Here is a 24,570-nt window from a genome sequence, read left to right as displayed (position 1 = left end):
TATGAAAAAGAAGAAGGGGAGGTTGAGGCCAGTCTGTGAAAGGCTATATCTAATTCTTTTTGCTTTACCTTCTCTTCTTGTTCCTCATTGTGGGATGTTAGAACCAGGAGCATCAGGATCATCTGGGAGCTTGTCAGAAATGCAGTATCTTCCACCTGCCAAATCACAATTTCAGTTTCAGCAAGATCCCCAGATGATTTGTGTGCATGTTGGTATTTGAGAAGCTCTGCTCTAGATCTTTGTAAGCTTTCAAACAGAGGAATGAAGTGGTTATCTTTGTGTCTTAGAGAAGTTATTGTGGTGGCAGGATAGAAAATAAATTAGGAAGAGAGCAAAGTAGGAGAGTAGTAAGAGGCTCTTGTGCCCCTCCACATGAGATGTGAAGAGGGCCTATCCTGGGGCGGCAGTCTCAGGATTGCAGACGGAGTGTCAGCATAGCACGGGGACAGGAGAAGAGCGTTGGTTTAGGATGACTCTGTTGCTCACCAACTGAGTAATCAGTGAAACTCGACTCCTGTCTCTGGGCTTCGGTTTCCCAGTGGATGAGATGAAAAGGATGGTCAGCAAACAACAAACTGCAAACTCAAGACTCTGCAAACTATGACCCATAGGCTGAACTGAGTCCACATACCTATTTTTCCATGGCCCATGAGAAATGGCTTTTAAAAAAAAAAGTCGAAAGAAGAATACTCCATGACATGTGAAAATTCTATGAACTTCCAACTTTCAGTGTCCATACGTGATGTATCATAACACAGTCACACCCTTTCATTTACTGATTATCTACAGCTTCTTTCACCCACAATGGCAGAGTTGAGCAGCTGTGACAAATTGTACAGCCTAATAGTTTCCATGTGGCCCTTTGAGGAGAAAGTTTGCTAACCACTCGTTTAAATGATCACCAGAATCCCTTCCAGCAGTGATTCTGTTGTATGAGTTGTGTGACCTGTAAAGCCTTATGTAAATATAGTGAACTATCTTCCTCCCCCAGGACTATGAATTGCAACTGATGACATACAAGGCCTTTGTGGAATCACAGCAGAAATCCCCTGGCAAGCGGCGTCGGATGCTTTCCTCCTCAGATGCCATCACGCAAGAGGTGAAAGGGTGGGGAAAAGACACGCCGCTCTCTTCCCTTAAGGAAAGATTTGTTAGTCGGGGCCCTGACAGTTCTATTTAGAGCTCATCTTTCTGTGGAGCATGTGATTTCATGAAAACTTTCTCTTATTTTCAATTGTTGAAATACACTTTTCTGGCAGATAATTTATCTAAATTGTTGTTGTTGTTGTTGTTTGTTTTTTTGAACCATAGTTCATGGACTTAAGGACTCGCTACACAGCACTGGTGACCTTAACCACCCAGCATGTAAAATATATCAGTGATGCCCTCCGGCGACTAGAAGAGGAGGAGGTGAGGACAGCTGGGTCCTAAATCATTCGAAAATAGAATTAAAAATCCTGTGTCTCATATGTCAAAAAACAAAGTGCACACACAGCCAATTCTCCTTATTCACGTCACTCGTGTTTTGGGACACTGCTATGCACACTGCGTTAGGGAACGTGGACTCTTGCATTTGGGGGAAATACAGGATTAGGTTCCTGGAGGCATCTGATCACACATTTCTGTCAATGAATAATCCATAATCTTGTTATGTTTAATAGATTCTGTTGATTCAGGCCAAGAGCACTCTAACTCACACCTGAATGAAGTTTATTTAACATACATTTTCTCTGTAAGGCACATCCCAGCCTTCTTGTGCTTAGGAACACAAGAAAACTGTTCAGCCTTATGCTTGGGTACATTTTAAGCTGTGAAATCACCAACAAAAATTGTGAAAAATATGCCACTGAATAGACTGTGAAAAAGGCACTTGTTAAGAACTCTATAAGAGCTGAAACAAGAAGGTAGAGTGTCCCTTTGTTCTGCCTCAGCTGGGAACACTGAGCATATCTGGGAATGACTGTGAAAATGTATTGATTTGGGGTTTACAAATAGATTCTAATGAGTAGACAAATTCGCAAATCTGGTATTTGTGAATAATGGGGATTAATTCTATTATGTCCAATACTCCCACCTTCAAGTTTCTTCACTATAGAGATATTATAAGCATGAAGAAAGGAAACGTGAGCAAAGATCCCTAATAAAACATAATTTTTAAAGGGAAATATTAGAAACATATAAATTCCATACAATGGAATGTTATGAAACTTAAAAACAATGAAATAGGTTTATTATATATTGTGTTCCTATAAAGGAAGCTAGAGAAAAAAAGATGTTAAGAATATCATGAGGAAGAGAAAATGTATATACAGTTCTGTACCGTATTTATTGAAAAAAAAAAAAAAAGAAAAACCTCCTGTGTGGGTGGAGCTGAGCAGTTCAAACCCATACTGTTGAAAGATCAGCTATATACCATATTTCTGGGGAAATAAGAATAAAGAGAGATACATTATACATTTCAGATTACTTGAAATTTGTTGTAATGAGTATATAATCTTTTTGTAATTTTTTTTTTTTTTAAGATTTTATTTATTTAGGTAAGAGAGAGAATGAGAGAGAGTATGGGAGGGAAGAAGGTCAGCGGGAGAAGCAGACTCCCTGCTGAGCAGAGAGCCCGATGTGGGACTCAATCCTGGGACTCCAGGATCATGACCTGAGCTGAAGGCAGTTGCTTAACCAACTGAGCCACCCAGGCGCCCCTTTTTGTAATTCTAAAAAAACTTCTGTCTTTGCAAAATAAGTTTCTGCAAGTTCACTCACTTTTATAAAAGAAATGCTATTAGAAACATTAATTTATACCAATTTTTTTCTATATGAATTAGCAAAAAATTTCTTTGTGTTAACAACTGCCTCACTTAATCTCTGTAGATGTCAGCTTCTTTACCTAGACATCTAAGAATCATGAAAATAAAATGCTTTATGAAGGGGCGCCTGGGTGGCTCAGTGGGTTAAGCCGCTGCCTTCAGCTCGGGTCATGATCTCAGGGTCCTAGGATCAAGCCCCACATCGGGCTCCTTGCTCAGCAGGGAGCCTGCTTCTCTCTCTGCCTGACTCTCTGCCTACTTGTGATCTTTCTCTGTCAAATAAATAAATAAAATCTTTTTTAAAAAATGCTATATGTAAAGGGTTCCTAAAGATCAATAAATAAAAAAATAAATAGTAAATAATTATTGGACATCCTTCATATATTACAAAATGCTTTTTTTTTTTTAGAAAGGTGCAAACCTAGATATGATGAATTTAGCTGCTAGTATCATACAGTTAGACACTTGTGAACAATGCTCTAAGTTAGGTAAATTATATTTATTTTGGGGTTACTTTAGCTTCCTGTTGATTTAGATAACTTCCATGTCTCTATTTCAGGAAATCAGAAGTCAGGCCAGTTTAATAAGACATTGACTAAGGTACTGATTTTCCTAATTCCTATTCTAGAAAGTTGTAGAAGAGGAAAAGCAGGAACATGTGGAGAAAGTTAAAGAACTTTTGGGCTGGGTGTCTACCCTAGCAAGGAACACACAAAGCAAAGCTACCTCATCCCAGACCAAAGAATCAACAGACATTGAGAAAGCTATTTTAGATCAGCAGGTGAGTAGAAGGTCCGTCTATCTCTTGTTGGGTAGAGCAATATGTAATAACGCATTAGGTGGGAATAAAACAGATCACATGTGGGCCACTCTAGAAATGATTATCTCAACAAATGTTAACTCCCAGGACTTAAACTTAAGAAGTCATCTGTTTCTACTTCTACCTTCTTAATCAACTTTCTGTAGTTCATTGGTAATAATAATCTGACCTAAGCTAGGTTTTTCCCTAGGATTTTTAAAATGTTATTTCAAATAATTTTGGTTCTTTAATTTCTTGGGTTCTGAAGTTGTAATCTTTATTTCTATCACATAGGTTCTGGCAGAGGAGCTGACAACCAGGAGGGATCAAGTCTCTGAGGCCATTAAAACTTCACAGATCTTCTTGGCCAAGCATGGTCATAAGTGAGTATTAAAAGAGTTTATGGTGCATTTAGGGGACTGAATCTATCTGACTAAAACTTAGGATCATGGTGAGATTTCCGGCTGTAGAGTTCAAGGCTTCAAGAGCCAGATTATGAAGAACCTTGTAGTTCATGCCAAAGAGTTTGCATTTTACCTTGGTGGCCATGGGGAGGGTCTTATTCATGACTGGATTTTGTTGATGAAGGTTTCTAGAACAGTTTTACAGAGAACAGATTGACCTGGGGCCAGAGTGGAGGCTTGAGAGACCAGTAAAGGGGCTATTGTAATGATATAGGTGAGAAATGATGAGGGTGGAGAAGGGCAAAGGTTCAAAAGATACTAAGGATGATGAACTTACAGTGTTTGGTGACATGAAAATTGTCAGCTATAACTTCCAGGTTTCTGGCTTAGGTCCCTGAGTGTATGGTGATGTCACTAACCAGGATAGGGAATCCAAAAGCAGGCGCACATTGAAGGAGAAGGCAGCTTTGGTTTTAGACATTATGAATGTGAAGAACCCAGAAGATGCCAGAGTGCAAATACTTAGAATGTATTAGGAAGTACCTAATACATTAATTTACACCTTATATAGTTCTACTAAAGTTGTCCAATGTATGCAAATTTAATATTAATGAGAAAGTCTAAAGTCATCAGCATAGTAGAAACCTTCAGTGGATTAGCTTCCAAGGGTTCAAGGGCTTCTCTGTGCTCCTCAGCCTGCAAAGGAAGCCTTACACAAGTAGAGGGAAAACTATGAGCGATACCTTAGAACCCAACAGAGAATAGAATTCTAAAATGAAGGTTGTCAGAAGTCAAGAAAGATTGAGACTGAGAGATTTTTATTGAGTTTGGCAAGTTGGAAGTTTTTGGTGACTGGTGAAAAGTTAGGGCATGATGTCAGATGGAGTATGATTGGGAGCAGGGAGCACATGAGGTGAGGAAGTTAGTGATAGCACAATTAGACGACTCCTTCAAGAAGCCTGGCCATAGGAAAGGACAGAAATAATAGAGTAAATAATTAAATAGAATCTGTGTTCAAGAAAGGCTTATTTGGGGATGCCTGGTTGGCTCAGTCAGTTAATCGTCCGACCCTTGATCTCAGCCTGGGTCTTGATCTCAGGGGTGTGAGTTCAAGCCCTTCACTGGGCTCTGCGCTGGGCATGGAGCCCTCTTAAAAAAACAGCAACAAAAGAAGACTTGTTTTCTTAAAAGTTGAGAGGGGCTTAGCTGTGTTTATAGACTGAATCTCAAGTACCAAAAGGGAGAAAGAGATTGAAGTAATGGGAGACAAGTCCCAGAAGATGCAGGAAAGAATAAAATTCATCAATGAATAGAAAGTACAACCCTAGACTGGAGTCAAGACAATTTTTCCTCTGAAGTTTGAGGAAAGGAAGGTTAGGAAAAGTGTGGATGGAGGTAAATATGTCAGGAGTGAAGCCAGAAGGTGAAAGAATTCATTCCCAGTGGTCTGCATTTCCTCTTTTGAAATAGGCAGAGTAGTTTTTTGCTGTTGAGTTAGGGCAAGGGAATTAGGATTGATTGAGGCCTCCAAGAGGGTTGTCAGGATGCTCTGAGGTCCAGTAGAACCTGGGAACCAGTAGGATCTCTTCCACAGGGACCCTACCCTTCCCACCCCCCAGGTGTGTGTGTGCATGCACGCACGTACACACACATACACACATGATATACTTCACCTGCAGGTGGGAGCAGAGAAGTCCAGTGGTTTGATTGATCTGGGGCAGGAGTTTCATCAGATTAGCAAGGACAGAGTTCAAGGATAAAGCAGGAACCTGATTGAGATGTTGGATTATGGGGTCTGAACTCCAGAGAGAAGATACTGAAGACCCTGAGGAGGACTGACAGATTAAGGAAAAAATGGGGGAATTAAGGAAGGCTTCAGAAATCTCAGTAAGTTGGTAGGTAGTTGTAATATGAATCACAGGGCTCATTCTCAAGAACAATATAGAATGAGGTAAGGAAGTTGTGAAAGTCATACCGTATGGTGATTAACTTAAAAAAGTCACTAGATTCAAGATCATGGTTAACTCTAGGGAGAAAGATAAAAGAATGGGGTTGGTGACAAATGTACATTGGACTTTGAATATATCTGTAATGTCTTATTTCTGTGGAAAGGATCCAAAGTTGGGGCACTTGGGTGGCTTTGTTGGTTGAGGGTCCAACTCTTGATTTCATTTCAGCTAATGATCTCAGAGCCATGAGACTAAGCCCTACATCTGACTCCATACTTAGCAAGGGGTCTGCCTGAGATTCTCTCTGTTTCTCCCCCTGCCCCCCACCTTGCTCTTTTTCTCTCTCAAATAAATAAATCTTTAAAAAGAGAGAAAAGCATCTAGGGGACCCTGGGTGGCTCAGTTGGTTAAGCGTCTGCCTTGGGCTCAGGTCATGATCCCAGGGTTCTGGGATCAAGCCCCATGTTGGGCTCCTTGCTCTCCCTTTCCCTCTGCCCACCCCCATGCTCTCTCTCATTCTTTTTAAAATCTTATAAAAAAAGAAAAGGATCTAAAGTACAATCTGGTACAATATCAAAATCTGGTACAATATCAAAATTTGGTAAAGCTGGGTAGTGGGTAAATGATAGTTCATTTACTTTCTCTTTTGTCTAAAATGTTTTATTTTGAAAAGAGAAGTGATATAAGAGTAAAGAAACACAACTGGAAAGGTAGGGTTATAATCAGAAGTTACTATCAAACAGTAGATTCTTGAAGTTTAAAAGTTCAGAGGTAGAATAATTTTAAATGGTGGCAGGTTCCAGAGTTTGCCATGTGTGGGTGCAGTTCAAGTGGAGTAGAGGCCATTTGGATTGGAGGCTGTTTGTATTGAGAAGGTTTCAGAGTACAGCATAGGCTGTTAGACACTTGGTGACAAGAGCATTGACATCACCAAGAATCATGACTTGATTTGAAATAGACAGGAATATGAGCCAGATGCCCACGTGCTCAATGAATATGGAAGAGTGACCAGATGATCCATAGTTAACAGAGACAAAGAAGAAAACCATCCAGATGGAGAAGACATGACTTTGAAGTAATAAGGGAAAGTTTGGAGAAAGGTTTTTCTCTAAAAGAGCTTTAATACTTCCACTTCCAGGCTCTCGGAAAAAGAGAAGGAACAAATATCTGAGCAGTTGAATGCTCTGAATAAGGCTTACCATGACCTTTGTGATGGTTCAGCAAACCAGCTTCAACAGCTTCAGAGCCAGTTGGCCCAGCAGACAGAACAAAAGGTACTTTTAGTTTCTTTCTCCAAATGGGAAGGGTACCTTTTGAATGGTATGAAAACAGCTTTGCTATTTGAGAATCATGTTCACTAGCTTTCCATGACCAATGTGTCTTAATTTTTAACCTCACCATAGCAGCCATTTGTCTTGTGTTTCTTTACTGGGGTTCCATGATGTATTGGTCAGTCAAGAATACTAGAAGGCACTCATGGCCAACCCTGTAGACCCTGGTTCACTGTTTCTGTTGTCTGCCATTTTGTGGCAGACCACAGTTGAGGAGAACATAAATCCTATATTATATATGATCACAGGGCAGCAAGATTACTCCTTCATGGCATTGTCACTTAAAAGTTGATAGCCAGGAGTTCTGACTATTGGGAAGAAAAAGCCATGTCCTCTTCCCCCATACTTTTTTTCATATCTAAATGAGAAATGTTCACTTCCAAGCAAGCTGTTGGATTAGCTGTACTGACTGAGACGCTGGTTCCCCTTACCCATGGTCATCCCATCATGTGACATCTTCACCAGTTCCCACTCATGTTCACTTCCTGGGCCGTATGAAAATTGTCAAGTTCCTCCTGGTTGTCCTGAGTTCTTCCTGGATACCTGTGTGTATATGTAAACTTACCATATTATATACATGTGTCTTTGGGATATATATGTGTGTTTGCCTGCTTATTTCCTATGTTGTGAAGCAATGGCCAACATGTGTGGGGCAGGTCAAAATTTAAGGTCATGTGGTTATCAAATTTGGCCTAGATGATGCTCAAAATGATATTCAAACAAAACATGCTTTGACTCTGGTCCTTGGGTATGAAATTGGTGCATCAGGAGCTAGAGTTGTAAAGACCACAAGACAGAACCAGCTATGATTTATTTGGGAGTAGATTTCCAAAAAGAATGTATGTGCTGGTTTAGCGTTCTCTGTGTAAGGTAGCCCACTTCCAGTGGCTTATTGCTTCACCATATAAGGGAGTATGTGAAAAGTTTTAACAATTGCTTGCTGAGAACACCCAGTTCTCATTTTGAAAGGTTAAAAAAGGGGAGAACAGAAAGAAAGCCAAGCTGCCGAGCACCACTACATTGAGCATGATGTGTCCCCTGTTACTGTTCGTGTGTTTCATGTGAAGTATTGTTCTGATTAACTGACATCCTTGCTTACAAGTTTCACTAACCCTTTGGAGTTTAAGCACAAATGCACAAAAGGGAAAAGAGGACGACCTGTTTGGGGTTCTTTTTTGCAAAAAAAAAAACAAAACAGTCGCATGCTGGATGCTAACCCCAAGCTTACACTGTGTGTGCGATGCGGCTGAGCTGCTCCATAAGGCTCTCTCTCTATCTGCCCAAGGCGTGCTGCAACTCTGGTAAGTAGATACCTTTTACGTTTCCCTTCCTCCTTTCCCTCTGTCTTGCTCTGCTTGTTTAGGTCAGAATGCCCATGTTTGGTAGGACTGAACTTGATTTCTCTGGATTATTTCCCAGCTCAGTGCTTCCTGCCTGTCCTTCAATTAAGAGAATACTGGAAGGAACAGCATGTAGTCTTTTCTCTTTGTCTAGCAATTGGCCAGACTCTAGGTCTTTCTTCAATGTCAGCATCTTCGAGACTCAAGGAACCTCAGAGAAGAAATTAGAAGTTCTCAAAAGAATCTTTTCCTCTGTCATCTTGTCAGCTTCTGAGTTGTCTTGACATGGATTTTATTTAAAGAGTTATTCATACATCTCAAAGAGTTATGCTGGTGTGATTTTCCCTTCAATCTCTGTAGAACAGACACCTGGTAGATTCATGTGAACAAACATTTGCTATATACAATTTGAACTGCTTTCTGGGTCAGAACACAGAAGGGGGATGGGGAACAACACATAATATTTTAAGTAGTGTGATGAATTGTTATTCCATTATTTGAACAAATACAGTGAGTTAGGGATGTCAGCCAATGTGTTCCCTCATTTGCCTTCCATTCTCTGTCTCTTAGAGCATGCAGCTAATTGAATTTGAAATCCTCAGTGTATGTCTTTAAAATCTAGGAGCAAGTAGCTTAAGGATTTTAAGGATTTCCTTACTATTTACCAATTTATTCATTAATTCAGCAAATGTTTATTGAACTGCTGGAACTGTTCCTAGACACTGAATGGGTAAAATACCTGCTCTGACGGAGCTTACTTTCACTGAGACAGAAGGAAATGCATTATTTAGGAGGTAGGGACGTGATTGGCAGTTGCTACAACATCCTCTATGGATAAGTTCAAGAGTTAAGTTCAAGAGTTAAATAAGGATCGGGGCGCCTGGGTGGCTCAGTGGGTTAAGCCGCTGCCTTCGGCTCAGGTCATGATCTCGGAGTCCTGGGATCGAGCCCCGCATCGGGCTCTCTGCTCAGCAGGGAGCCTGCTTCCTCCTCTCTCTCTGCCTGCCTCTCTGCCTGCTTGTGATCTCTCTGTCAAATAAATAAATAAAATCTTTAAAAAAAAAAAAAAAGAGTTAAATAAGGATCAGAAAGTCATACTGACCTAAGAGGGACAGACGAAATCATCTATAGAAAATAATGAATGTGAACAAGAGGTAGGAAGTTGAGAGTAATGAAAGAGTTTTAAATGGCAAAACACTTGAATGATTTAATTTCTGAATACCATCATTCTGTGATAAAAGGCTTCAAAACAGAAATTCTTCCAGGAGTTTTTAGGATTTAATGCAAGGGTAACTTTGGCAATGTATAAGATTTGCCTTATCTCCTGTACATTACAACCTAACTCCTGTGTATAATGTAACTCTGCTGACCTGTCATTCATGTTTTTCCGGATCTGATGGGGGGAGCAATGTGATAACACAAGACTTAGAGTCAGACCTTGATTTGATTCTGGAGCTCACTTGTTTTGTGACCTTGGCGAGTTACCTAATAACCTCACTGTGCCTCATTTTCTCATCTGTAAATTAAAGACTAAAATAATTCCTTTCATAGGCTTGTTTTGAGGATTAAGTATCAGTGCTCAGCACAAATATTAAGTGCCCCACAAGTCATAACTATAAGCATGGTGCTTATACTAGCCATTATAGCCTGGACCAGAAGAAAAGTTGCTCGTAGTTCCAGAGGTAATGATCCCAGTCTCTTCCTTCCTTTACTTGCTACTTCCAGTTCCCAGAACTAGTTTAACTCAGGGCTACAGACTTGGAAGGCACGAACAGTGGCCACTGACAATGACTGCCCCAATTGTAAAACAGCTGCTTGAGTACTACATGCTGGGCTGTTTACAGAGATGCACACCTGTTGTGTGGCTACTGGCCTTGCTTGAATATGTCTTCTAATCCTGTGAACTGGTCCTGCTCAACTCATCACAGAAGTACTATTTCAAGAGTCTTCTGCATGGGTTGCAGCATTGAGAAGTTTGCTATGTAGAGTTGACTTCTCACTTCTGGGGAACTGGTATATTTCTAAAAGAATCTTTGTGGTGATTTAGTCTTAGAAATAGTTGACCTTTCACTTTCACTGCTTGCTACTTTGTAGAGCTTGTCACTCAGATATGCTTAATGCTACATCCATCAAGTAATCTGTGAACTTCTGGCCATGGTCAACATTCTGCAGTTTAGACAAATTCTTTCTTAGTATTAATGCTGCCAGGCTCTAGAGTGTTTCTTACACATTGGGGCTCATCCCAGGCTGGGTTTTTCTTGTGGTCAGAATTTGATATACTGTAGTTCTATGAACGAATCCTTTCAATAGCTGGGCTTCTCTGATTCAGTTTTCTTTCTCATTTTTTTTTTTTTAGGGTTGCAGAGCAGTTGCTGGGGTGATTGACCTAGGCACAGTGGAGATATTTCCCATCTTCCGAGCCATGCAAAAGGGCCTCATTGACCAAGACACAGGCCTTGTGCTCCTGGAATCCCAGGTTATCATGTCTGGCCTCATTGCCCCTGAGACCAGCGAAAAGCTCTCTTTGGAGGAAGGTCTAGCCAGGAACCTCATTAATCCCCAGATGTACCAGCAGTTCCAAGAACTACAGGATGCTCTGTCCTTAATAAGTGGGCTTCCTGAGAGCAAAGGCCTTCTTTCTGTAGTGGAAGCAATTGACAAGAAAATAATCAGTGAGAAAGTTGGACTGAAAGTCTTAGAAGCTCACCTGGCAACTGGAGGTTTCAGTCTCCCCCCTAATGAGGGCTGCATTAACCTAGAGGAGGCTTTTCACCAAGGCCTCATTTCTCCAAGGCTTCACTCAGTGTTAGAGTCTTACCTGAAATCATCCAAGAATTTGATAGACCCCAACACAGCTGAAAAAGTCAGTTTGCTGGATCTGATGCAGAGATGTATTGTCCACCAAGACTCAGGGTTGAAACTGCTGCCTGTCAAGCAGTTGGCAGGGGGAATGGTGAGCTTGAAGTCAGGCCGGAAGGTTAGCATTTTCCGTGCAGTTCAGGAAGGCCTAATAGACAGACAAGTCACTGTCCGGCTGCTGGAAGCTCAGCTTTTTGCTGGTGGCATAGTGGATCCAAGAACAGGACACAGACTTACTGTGGAAGAGGCTGTAAGACATAATCTGATTGACCAAGATATGGCCTGTGCTCTTCTCATAAGGCAGCTTCAGACAGGAGGCATCATAGACCCCATCACTGGACATAGGCTGACAATAGATGAAGCAGTGAACAATGATCTAGTAGCTGCTAAGATTGCCCTTGTGATTCTGGAATCCCTTTGGTCATTCATGGGGTTGCTGTGGCCTGAATCTGGAGAGATCCTCCCAATCACAGATGCCTTGGAACAAGGTATTGTGTCTACTGAATTAGCTCATAAAATCCTTAGTGGCCGACAGCATATTAAAGCTCTGTTTCTACCAGCAAGCACAGAAGTTTGGTCCTGGAAAAGAGCAGTAGAAGATGGTATGTTGGACAAAGATCTTGTCAGTAACTTAAAATCAATTTGCATACCTGATGTGATGCCCCACATGCAATTAGCAGAGTCTTCAGAACGAAGCAAATGGAACATTCATCCTGGAGCAGTAGGTCTACCACAGAGCCAGAGTCAAACTGAGGGCATAGTAAGCCCTAGTGAGAAGCTGTTGTTTCAGCTGATGACTCACAGCTATATCAATGTGCAGGATGGACAGAGGCTGCTCCTTTTAGACAACGAGCTGATGGAGACACTGACAGCAAGAGGTGAATATCAAGCAAATCCTCCAGAAGTGTTTGAAGTTGGGCATCAGAGACTAGAAACTCCTAAGGAATTACAAGAATTGGTAAATGTCAAAACCACAGAAACTTTCTGTGATGGGCTGAATGTGAGGCCACGTGAATTCCAGGTTCCTTTACAGAATGAAGAATATCCTAATCAGGGTGATTGCACTGAAGCAAAAGGCAAAATGACCACTGTAGAAATTGAAGCTTCCACTGTGGAGAACTCTAAGAGGGACCTGTTTGTGGGGGAACAAAAAGTGAGAGATCCAAATGTTGATCCTTTGGTGGTTCTAGATAAAGGCAAATCAGAATTAAAAGGCCAGTTGTTGGGCACCAAAAAGGAAGAATTAATAGGAATGGCTACCAGAGAGAATGTTAGCAGGGGATTTCTCCTTACGGTACCCACTGAGGAAGCTGAAGATGTGACCTTGGTGGTGAGCAAAGATCCTTTTCCTGTTGAAACACTGAAGGAAGAAGGGCAGACTCCTAGCAAGACTTCCTTCCTGTGTCCGACAGAACAAGCAGACACACTTGAAATTGAAATTCCAGGTGAAACTGGAAGGCCCGTCATAAAACCCCAAAGCAGAAAGTCACAATTTCAGGTAAAGAAAACTCTAGATTTAGAATCAGAACTAAAGTCTGAAAATGACATGAATATTCTAGACAAAAAGAAAAGCTTAAATAAAACATTTTTGGATAGAGATGACCATAAACAAAATCCAGAAGGACACGACATTGTAGGCGGTAGTGTGTTGACATTAGACAAGACAGATGTGGAAGACAGTGGTCATGAAATCTCCCTGTCATGCAGTCATCCTTCAGAATTGCTTCAGGAAGCTACCTTAAATACGTTATCTGCACAATTACTAGATGGTGGTATCATTCACAACCAAACAGGTCAGAAGCTCTTACTAAATGAAGCAATAGCCCGAGGTATTGTGCCCAGTCACACTGCTGTGAAACTTATGGGAAAACTGAACATGTTTCGGGGCTTCTTTGACTCTCAGACCTGCGAGTCTTTGACCACTGCAGAAGTCATTGATGAAGGTCTGATGGATGAGAAATTACTACATAATGTCCTCATGGCAGACAAAGCTATTAGTGGTGTTTTAGACCCCCGTACCCACACACTCTGCTCCGTGAAGGAAGCAATTGCAGCTGGACTTCTTGACACACAAACAGCCTCCAGAATTTTAGAGGGCCAGGTGGTGACTGGTGGAATTGTTGACCTAAAACGAGGCAAAAAGGTTTCAGTAACTTTGGCCTCAAATCTTGGCTTGGTGGACAGTGCAGACCAGACAGAGCTTATAAATCTGGAGAAAGCTTCCAAGGGCAGAGATGCTGAGAAAACAGTTAGGGAGAGATTTATTAGCTTACAAATGGAAACAACTGGAATTATGGACCCTGATAGCAAAGCTCCTTTAACAATCATGCAGTCCATTGACCGAGGACTTCTGGAGAGAGAGGAGGCTATTAGGTTGTTGACTAAGCAGGTGGTAGATGGAGGTTTAATTCACCATATATCTGGGATGAGACTTTCTGTTGATAATGCCTTTGAGCATGGAATCATTGATGAAGATTTAGCCAAGCAGCTCAAAAAAGTTGAGAAGTTAAACCTCTATCGGTTTTTTCATCCTGAAACCAAGGAAACTATTTCCCTTCCTGAAGCCATAAAATTAGATCTTGTTACCCCAGACTTGAAAAGAGAAATCCAAGAAATTCAGACTTTGACTGGAAGCTTTGTGGATCTCATTTCTGGCCAGAGATTGACCTTGGCAGAAGCTGAAAAAGAAGGACTGTTAACTAATAAAGCAATATTGTCTTCAGGAATGATGCATGGGATTGTTGATCCTGAAAATTATAGAATTGTTCCTTATTCAGAATTAGTAAAGAAATGTAAGATTGATATTGAATCTGGACAGAGATATCTAGAAGTAATTCCCTTCTCAGACATTAAAGATGAAGCAAGTGACAGAGTGCTTACATTGTCCCAAGCAAATCAGCTTGGAAAAGTGGACTTTATATCTACACTGAAGGTTCTGGAAGCTCAGGCAAATACTGGGGGAATCATAGATACTGCCACAGGGAAAAGACTGACATTGGCTTCAGCTTTGGAACAGAAAATAGTAGATGAAAACATGGCAAGAATTATTGCATCTCATCAGGTATTAAATGGAGGAATTGTTGACATATTTAATGATCAAAGAGTGACTCTAAAGGAAGCTGTTGAGAAAGGATTTATCAGCCCTGAATTGGCAACTATGATCCAGATAGATACTTCAGAGTCCTGCAGTCACGGGGCTCAGGTTGAAAAGCAAGATGGGGTTGAAGTATGTGAAATAGAGAAGGAATTTCTAAGAAGGGAAATGTTAGTTGCTTGTAATTGGTCTGCTGGAATGAGTTATAGTAAAGGAGCTGGTGAGAAATTACTTGAGATCGGAAGTCAGTCTATACAAGGAAAGGTTAAAATAAGAGTTTCTTCCAGGGGGCAGGCCAAAAAGAGCAGGGAAATTTCATTAAAGGAATTGGAATGCAAGGATCAAGATAAAAGGAGTACTTCTCCAGAAGCTGAAAAATCTGTCAGTATCATAATTCCTGGTGATGATAAAGATACATTGCTGGGCCAAGGTTCAGTGACACTCTCTCACTCGGAAGTTCGTGATTTTAAACTCAAAGAGGCGGCTAGTGATGACATGGAAAAAAATACAAATGAAAAGCAAGAAAACTTAGGGACCAAAATGGAAATTTCTTCTCATATGAAGAAGTCTTTATCAGGTCAAGATCCTAAAGAAATAAGAGAAAGCCAAGGAAGAATTATTTCAGGAGGACAAGAATCAGATTATGAAACTTCAGGCAAATTGCTGAGTGAGCAGGTTATGCAGAAACCAATGAATACCAGGGAGAAAAGTAAGAGGGAGAAGAGGGAAATGATTATAGAAGAAAGTGTCAAAACACACAAGCCAATTCTTTCTGAAGAAAAGTTGAATCTAGAAACCATCATTAGAGCTGACCAGGGATCCAATGTAGAGAGTCCACCTGTGGAAATAACCAGAAATGAAAGAAGAGAAGAAGCTGGTAGAGAGCTGGGATTTTCTATTATTTGTAAAGCTGAAAACTCTTCCCCAATGATACTCAAAGGAATTTCTATAAATCAGGATGTTTTAACATTCTTCAAACCTAATCAGGTCAATGAAGAAGAAGGAAAAAATTTAAGCCTCTCCTTAAGACCGGAAGAAGATTTATCTCAAATTTCTGGTGTGGCCCAGAGTGAACCATTCTCTTCTACAACCCTAAGACCTAAAGGATTATACTACCAGGAATCAGTTGGAAAGGCCCAAGTTGCGAGCAGATCCCAAATTTCTGAATCAAACAAACCTTTCCAAGGAGCCATCAGACTGGAGACCAACTCTTCTCAAGATTCCTGGATTACTTTTAAGACCAAAGAAACCAAAGATCTGATTTGCTCATCTAATGAATATAAAGAAAGATCATACCAGGAAGTACCTTTTAACTCAACAAGAACTCTTAAATTAGAAGAATCTACAGTTTCCACAGTAGACCCAAAAGAAGCCAGTTATCTGGAATTCTCACACAGCAAGGACTATCATCATCAGGACAGCAAAAGTGATAGTGAAATTTGTGGAATTCTCACATCTAAAATAATAACTCAGGAAATGACTGGAGAGAAATTTCTAGAAATGTCAAACCCTATAGATACAGGTGTAGAAGCAGCATCTTTTGAAGGCATGGTGACTCAGGGTGTTCCCAGAGTCTTAGCATCCCTTCCTCCAGAGAAACTGTTCAAAGATGTGTCTCAAAAAGAGAGGGCAGGGCAACAGGATGCCACCATTAGTCCCACTAATCCAGAGACCAGTGAAGAAAAGCCAGTGCTACTCCCATACCCTACAGTGAAGATGGATGAGAAGACACCACAGGAAAATCTCAAAGAAAGCCCTGGTGGTGAACAGACTCCCTTCATGACTACAGCTGGGGGAAGGGGAAATGAAGGTGTAAACCCAGAGCCCTCCAGAACAGCTAAAGTAAGTTTTCCTGTGGTGTGTTTGTGTATATATTTTGGATATAACTAGTTTAATGCTAAAACTCTTGACTGGATACTGAGTTTACATATATACAATTTTGTGCATACATACGGTTTCAGGGGACTAGATGATTCTCTAAGGTATAACTTAGTGTACCATCATCTGTTTGTTACAGAGTTGTTAGAAAATTAGGCAGCATGTCTTTCTGAAATTTTGCAAGGGTTTAAGTTGAAATACCAGAGTGACGGTGCCTATGGTCGAAATAGCTTTAGGAGGTTTTGCTAAAATGATATTCATGGATTGATAATTATGAGTCTCTCCTCCCTAAGGAAGTTAATAAAATCACTTTTTTGTCTATTGATTTGAGACAACATAGACACATAACATGTTTTAGTTCATCCCACCCTATGTGTGGTAAAAATTTCTATTTGTCTATCAATAAGACCCAGCCTGCTTTTAAAAGCAGACTTAAAGGTGAAAGTCTGATCTGAATGAGTTTTCTTTTGGCTCCACAGAATGTATTTAACCGGCAGCTCTGTCTGGAACATGATGAGAAGCTGGTATCCTATCTCTCTCTATTACGTGACATTGAAATGAGGACCAAACAGATTCAACCTCTGGACCTAAACCTGGCAGAGCTACAGGACCTGTTGTGTCAGGCCAAGGTGGGTTCCCAGAGACTTCCTGCAGGCCCACCAGCTTTGGAGGGAATAGAGAGTATTAAGGAAGAAAAACATGTTCAGGGACACCTGGGTGGCTTAGTCAGTTAAGCAATCTGATTCTTGATCTCAGCTCAGATCTTGATCTCAGGGTCAGGAGTTCAAGCCCTGTATTGGGCTCAGCATGGATCTACTTAAAAAAAAAAAAAAAAATTACTGGGGCGCCTGGGTGCCTCAGTGGGTTAAGCCTCTGCCTTCGGCTCAGGTCATGATCCCAGAGTCCTGGGATCGAGCCCCACATCGGGCTCTCTGCTCAGCAGGGAGCCTGCTTTCCTTCCTCTCTCTCTCTGCCTGCCTCTCTGCCTACTTGTGATCTCTGTCTGTCAAATAAATTAAAAAAAAAAAAGTTACTGGGGCGCCTAGGTGACTCATGATTAAGTATCTACCTTCAGCTCAGGTCATGATCAAGCCTCATGTCAGGCTCCTGGCTCCCAGCTCATCGGGGGTCTGCTTCTCCCTCTTCCTCTGCCTCTCCCCCTCCTTGTCGTCTCATTGTCTCTCTCTCTCTCAAATGAATAAACAAAAATCTTTTTAAAAATTATTTTAAGAAAAGAAAGGAAAAGAAAATACCATTATTTAAGGGGCTAAAAAAAGATAGATTTAAAAAAATGGAGATCTCTAAAGAACATCAGGAAACACTGGTCTCGCAGAAACCAAAGCAGAAGAGACTCAACAAGGAGTTGTGGCAGGAGTAAATACAGTAGGGAGACCAAGTGAGGACTAAAAGGGGGATTTAGTGCCCAGAGTCATTGATAACCTTAATAAGAATAGTTTCAGTGGAGTTGTAGGACATAAACGAGGTTGCAGTTAGAACAAATGGGAAGTTGGAAGGGGGAGCTATCAATGTAAATCATTCTTTCCAGAAGGCTTGGTGGTGCAGGTGAGGAGAGAGGTAGGACACTAGCTGGAGGAGATGCACTGAAAGAAGAATGTTTTGAGTAGATTTGGGGGCTGACGAGGAAGAACCAATAAAAAAGGAGAACTTGAAGTTAGGGGAGAGAAGAAATGATAATGGATGGTCTGAATTCCTGAGGACATAAAATGAGACAGCTTGAGAGGAAGGAAGAGGAGCCCTTTTTCTTCAACCCTTGTCACAAGATTAAAGTCACAATGAGGACAGGCTGTAGAGGTTAAGTTCTCTCAGTATCCAGAGGGTGGCCTTGGGAGGGCAGCTGAAGAGCAGGTGAGGATCATGTCCAGAACCACCAACTTTCCCACAGCGTATTTCTGGCTACACTGCTGAGGATCAGAATATTGTAGATGGCTGGGTTGGGGTGTTTTTCAATTTTTTCCTTCTGCCCTATTGGAATTTGGAGTGGAAGAGTCATTCTTTTGGTTTTTGGGGGGTTTTATTTTTTGTTTTTGTTTTTTTTAAGATTTTATTTTTTTGAACAGAGAGTGCACATGCATGAGCAGGGGGAGGGACAGAGGAGAGGGAGAAGCAGACTGCCTATTGAGTGTGGAGCCCAATGCAGGATTAGAGCCCAATGCGGGGCTCGATCCCAGGACCCGGAGATCACGACCTGAGCTGAAGTCAGATGCTTAACTGTCTGAGCCTCCTAAGAGCCCAGGAAGAGTTGTTCTTCTACTTGACTTATTTTGTGTCAGATTATATAAAGCGTACTGACACTCTCAAAGAGGTAGCAAGTTGTATAGGAAGGTGCACTACACTGAAACAGAAAACCTGAATCCAAGTCCTGGCTCCATCGCTGAGGTGGGTGACTTTAGACAAAAATAAATTAAAGAATAACATTTTCAAATGCTGAGGCATTGCTTCTGTAAATCCAGTATAATAATGATCCCAATTCTGCCTACCTCGAGAATGAGTGATTGTGAAAACCAAACAAACAAATGAACATACATAAAAACATTTCATAAGCCGTAAAGCAGGTGTTGGTGTGAGGTGACAAAAAACTGTGTTCACAGCTTATTCCTAAATAGCAAGAGTTCTAGTCTTGATTTTGGAGGTAACTCCACTTTATACCCCCAGGTATTAGACAGGGAGCTAAAGGATCTGTCCACCTTGGTGAATCAGGAATTAGAATGTGTGAATCAGATTATCATCAGCCAGCCTCAAGAAGTCCCCGCTCAACTGTTGAAGGCTCTAGAGAAAGATGCTAAGAATCTTCAGAAGTCCCTCAGCTCTGTGAGTGACACCTGGAGTTCCAGACTACCCCACCTCCAGAGTGCTGTGGAAGTAAAAAAGGTTGCTTCTTGTTTTTATTTCCGAAGGCTCACAAAGTTTGGGCAGGTTTGAAGATTTTCTTCATCTAATTTGCCATTTGTTTCTTAGACTAGAGTGTTGAATCAGTACGAACAGTTAGAAGGCCGACTTCAAGATCTGAGAGCCTGGGTTGGCAGTATGACTCTTCTTCTGAACAGTGAGGGATGTAACGATGAAACCGACACTGACAGTCTGAAACACCGTCTCCAACAGTACAAGGTAGGCGCCCCACCCATTCTCAAGTGGGTTTTCATCGTCCTCTGAGTTACATCAATATTATATCAATTTTATTTTCCTGCGAGGCAAACCAGGATCTGTATTTCTCTTTCTCAGGAAAACTGATATTCCATTTTAGAAGTAAAGTCTGCTGTGTTTTTAGGTTATCATACCCTTAGAGCTTCAATGATTATGGTTATTTCTCCTTGCATCTGTTCTTAGAGAGAGAGTCTGGAATGGCCTATTATTTTCATCTTCATCTTGTCTTTATAAGTGAATATCTATTATCCGTCCTTTGTTTCTAATTTTACATACACCAATTTCAGGAGACTTACTGATCCATGATTGAGAGCATGGCTTGGCAAACTTTTTCTGTAGAGGGCCAGATAGTAAATATTTTAGGCCTTGTAGGTCATACACAAATAAACCATTTCTGTAGCACCCATTCACCTTTACTGTTGAAACATCAGAGCATCTGTAGACAGTACATAAATGAATGTTCATGGATGTGTTACAGTAAAACTTTATTTACAAAAACAGGTGGCAGGCAGATTTGGTCTGGGGACTGTTGATTACCAACCACTGATCTAGAGGGATGCTTTTCTTCTCCTTAAGCTTTAAATTAATTGATTCTTTTTATAAGTCATTGAGGGAAAAGTAAACACTGAGATACTCAAGACTTGAGGTGTTTGTTTTTCCTCCCAACATTATTCTTTGTTTTGGTTATACTTAAGATAGTATCAGATATCACTCACACTGGTTTATCTGCCCTCTGCTATAGATAGACACTCCTTAAATTCTTTCTAAAGTCAGAACAGAACTAAAGATGCCCTCTCCTTCTGTTTTATCCTCTCCCTTTTCCCCAGTCTTAAGAGAAGCAGACATAATTTGACCATGGTCAGGCTTCTTGGATGCAACCCATCTTCCCTCAACCCCTTTTTTTAAAAAGCTTTTATTTATTTGTCAGCTCCCAAGCAGAGGGAGCGGCAGACAGAGCAAGGAGCCTGATGCGAGATTCGATCCCAGGATCCTGGGATCATGACCTGAGCCAAAGGCAGACACTTGACCCACTGAGCCACCCAGGCATCCCAACCCATCCCTTTTTGTCTTGCAAGAGTTGACCTGCCATCTTCATCCATGCCTTTTCCTCCAAATCTTTAGTTAGGCGAGTGAGTTACAGACTTGATCTGCTCACTAGGAGAGTATAAAAAAAACAAGAGTGAATAAAATTCCTGTGACATAGTATACAATATAAAAACACAGAGCATCTGGGATGCCTGGGTGGCTCAGTGGGTTAAGGCCTCTGCCTTCGGCTCAGGTCATGATCCCAGGATCCTGGGATCTAGTCCTCCATCCAGCTCTCTGCTCATCGGAGAGCCTGCTTCCCCCTCTCTCTCTCTGCCAGCCTCTCTGCCTGCTTGTGATCTCTGTCTGTCAAATAAATAAATAAAATCTTAAAAAAAAAAAAAAAAACCAAAAACATACACAAAGCATCTCATGCATGGTTTCCTCCCCAAGTTATAATTTAAATGAATGCCTTACTGGAAAGGCAGCCACAGTCTAAGTCTTGTTTTCCTAATGACAGTTTCCCAAATCCATTCATCAAAGATGAAGAAAGACACTTAGCTTAATGATAAATATGCAAGAACCCCTTTCTGTCTGCTCTGCAGGATTGCTGACTACCCTTGGTTTCAAAGCAATAGAGATCTAATTGTTTTTATTGCATCCAGTGTTACATAGCTGATGACCACTACATATTTGTGGAAAAAGTGCATGCTTTTAATCATCTAAAAAGAGATAAATTCTAGTGGTAGGTAGGTATATATATGTAACTATTATATAGGAAAGTCTGTAATCTTTTATACCCTTAATAGGTGCCTGGGTGGCTCAGTGGGTTGGGCCTCTGCCTTCAGCTCGGGTCATGATCTCGGGGTCCTGGGATCGAGCCCCATATTGGGCTCTCTGCTCAGCGGGGAGCCTGTTTCCTTTCCTCTCTCTCTGTCTGCCTCTCTGCCTACCTTGATCTCTGTCAAATGAATAAATAAAATCTTTAAAAAAAAAAACTTGTTTAAAAATGTATAAGCAACTTTATTTACTCTAAAAACCATGTAGTGGTGTACTACAAATAAATTGAGTACCTCCCTACTTCTGGCTTTCTAGCAACTCACTGCTAGACAAATACAAATAGATATTTGAACCTAAGAAAGTACGATTAGGCCAATCTATCTCAGACTAGAAATTCATGATAAATTTTCCAAATGTTAAAAAGATTTTTTTTACAGAGACCTGGATTAGCATTAGTATAATTCTATTAACATAAAAAAATAAAAATTTACTGCATTTGGAGATAAGGTTCAGTAAAGAAAACCTAATTGTAAGATATGAGGAATTTGGAGAGACCAAAAAAGAGAGATTTCCTGTGCTGGTTTGGCCCTAGAAATGATCACTATCAATGATAGAAATACAGCAAATTGGGGGAGGAGTCAAGATGGCGGAGAAGTAGCAGGCTGAGACTACTTCAAGTAGCGGGAGATCAGCTAAATAGCTTATCTAAAGATTGCAAACACCTACAAATCCAACGGGAGATTGAAGAGAAGAAGAACAGCAACTCTAGAAACAGAAAATCAACCACTTTCTGAAAGGTAGGACTGGCGGAGAAGTGAATCCAAAGCGACTGGGAAGATAGACCGCGGCGGGAGGGGCCGGCTCCCGGCGAGCGGCGGAGCAATGGAGCACAAAATCAGGACTTTTTTTTTTTTTTTTAAAGATTTTATTCATCTATTTTGACAGAGATCACAAGCAGGCAGAGAAGCAGAGAGAGAGAGAGAGCAGGAAGCAGGCTCCCCGCTGAGCAGAGAGCCCAACGCGGGGCTCGATCCCAGGACCCTGGAACCACGACTCCAGCCGAAGGCGGAGGCCTTAACCCACTGAGCCACCCAGGCGCCCCACAAAATCAGGACTTTTAAAAGTCTGTTCCGCTGAGGGACATCGCTCCAGAGGCTTAACTGGGGTGAAGCCCAGGAGGGATCAGCGCGGCCTCAGGTCCCACAGGGTCACAGAAGGATCAGGGGTGTCTGAGTGTCGCAGAGCTTACCGGTATTAGAACAGGGAAGCCGGCTACAGAGACAGAGCCGAGGAGTAAGCTCTAAACTCGGGGTTACCTTAACGGGTCGCAGGCTCGGTCAGCTCAGAGCAAGGCCGGAGGCCAGGGTGACGGGAGTAATTGGGCGCTGTTCTCTGAGGGCGCACTGAGGAGTGGGGCCCCGGGCTCTTGGCGCCTCTGGGCCGGAGACCGGGAGGCCGCCATCTTCATTCCCGTCTTCCGGAACTCTACGGAAAGCGCTCAGGGAACAAAAGCTCCCAAAAGCAAACCCGAGCGGATTACTCAGCCCTGCCCCGGGTAAGGGCAGTGCAACTCCGCCTGGGGCAAAGACGCTTGAGAATCACTACAACAGGCCCCTCCCCCAGAAGATCAACGAGAAACCCAGCCAGGACCAAGTTCACCTACCGAGGAGTGCAGTTTCAATACCAAGGAGAGCGGCGGAATTCCAGAGGAGAAGAAAGCAAAGCACGGAACTCATGGCTTTCTCCCCATGATTCTTTAGCCTTGCAGTTAATTTAATTTTTTTTTCTTTTTCCATTTTTTTTCTCTTCTTCTGCTAAATTTTTTAAACTTTTACCATTTTCTTTTTTAACGTTTTTTAAATAGTTTATCTAATATATATATATATATTTTTTCCTTTTTATATTTTTTATCGGCTTTCTTTTTTTAATAGTTTTTTTTTTTTTTTTCTTTCTGAACCCCTTTTTATCCCCTTCCCCCCCCTCACGATTTGGGATCTCTTCTGATTTGGCTAAAGCATATTTTCCTGGGGTTGTTGCCACCCTTTTAGTATTTTACTTGCTCCTTCATATACTCTTATCTGGACAAAATGACAAGGCGGAAAAATTCACAACAAAAAAAAGAACAAGAAGCAGTACCAAAGGCTAGGGACCTAATCAATACAGACATTGGTAATATGTCAAATCTAGAGTTCAGAATGACGATTCTCAAGGTTCTAGCCGGGCTTGAAAAAGGCATGGAAGATATTAAAGCAACCCTCTCGGGAGATATAAAAGCCCTTTCTGGAGAAATAAAAGAACTAAAATCTGACCAAGTTGAAATCAAAAAAGCTATTAATGAGGTGCAATCAAAAATGGAGGCTCTCACTGCTAGGATAAATGAGGCAGAAGAAAGAATTAGCGATATAGAAGACCAAATGACAGAGAATAAAGAAGCTGAGCAAAAGAGGGACAAACAGCTACTGGACCACGAGGGGAGAATTCGAGAGATAAGTGACACCATAAGACGAAACAACATTAGAATAATTGGGATTCCAGAAGAAGAGGAAACAGAGAGGGGAGCAGAAGGTATGTTGGAGAGAATTATTGGAGAGAATTTCCCCAATATGGCAAAGGGAACAAGCATCAAAATCCAGGAGGTTCAGAGAACCCCCCTCAAAATCAATAAGAATAGGTCCACACCCCGTCACCTAATAGTAAAATTGACAAGTCTTAGTGACAAAGAAAAGATCCTGAAAGCAGCCCGGGAAAAGAAGTCTGTAACGTACAATGGTAAAAATATTAGATTGTCAGCAGACTTATCCACAGAGACCTGGCAGGCCAGAAAGAGCTGGCATGATATATTCAGAGTACTAAATGAGAAAAACATGCAGCCAAGAATACTATATCCAGCTAGGCTATCATTGAAAATAGAAGGAGAGATTAATAGCTTCCAGGACAAACAAAAACTGAAAGAATTTGCAAATACCAAACCAGCTCTACAGGAAATATTGAAAGGGGTCCTCTAAGCAAAGAGAGACCCTAAAAGTAGTAGATCAGAAAGAAACAGAAACAATATACAATAACAGTCACCTTACAGGCAATACAATGGCACTAAATTCATATCTCTCAATACTTACCCTGAATGTTAATGGGCTAAATGCCCCA

The 24,570-nt window shown here is 41.4% G+C and overlaps 1 protein-coding gene across 25 annotated transcripts in view; it reads left to right on the top strand.

Annotated features, from left to right (window-relative positions):
- MACF1 (microtubule actin crosslinking factor 1) overlaps positions 1 to 24,570 on the top strand; it is a 347,599-nt gene that overhangs the window by 203,014 nt on the left and 120,015 nt on the right. For 19 of the 25 annotated variants that reach the window (XM_047723651.1, XM_047723648.1, XM_047723650.1 and 16 more), the window contains 9 exons: positions 992 to 1,099; positions 1,312 to 1,410; positions 3,433 to 3,585; positions 3,898 to 3,986; positions 7,095 to 7,230; positions 10,984 to 16,422; positions 16,938 to 17,087; positions 19,132 to 19,347; positions 19,435 to 19,584. In XM_047723651.1, the coding sequence (XP_047579607.1) occupies positions 992 to 1,099; positions 1,312 to 1,410; positions 3,433 to 3,585; positions 3,898 to 3,986; positions 7,095 to 7,230; positions 10,984 to 16,422; positions 16,938 to 17,087; positions 19,132 to 19,347; positions 19,435 to 19,584 (6,540 nt within the window). The remainder of the gene's footprint in view (positions 1 to 991; positions 1,100 to 1,311; positions 1,411 to 3,432; positions 3,586 to 3,897; positions 3,987 to 7,094; positions 7,231 to 10,983; positions 16,423 to 16,937; positions 17,088 to 19,131; positions 19,348 to 19,434; positions 19,585 to 24,570) is intronic. The other 6 variants (XM_047723646.1, XM_047723649.1, XM_047723645.1 and 3 more) reach the window with 1 other exon arrangement.

The sequence above is a fragment of the Lutra lutra genome, chromosome 4 (genome assembly GCF_902655055.1).
Source record: "Lutra lutra chromosome 4, mLutLut1.2, whole genome shotgun sequence".
Lineage (NCBI taxonomy): Eukaryota > Metazoa > Chordata > Mammalia > Carnivora > Mustelidae > Lutra > Lutra lutra.
Note: the sequence above shows the minus strand (reverse complement) of the source record. Positions and strands in the feature narration are given on the sequence as shown.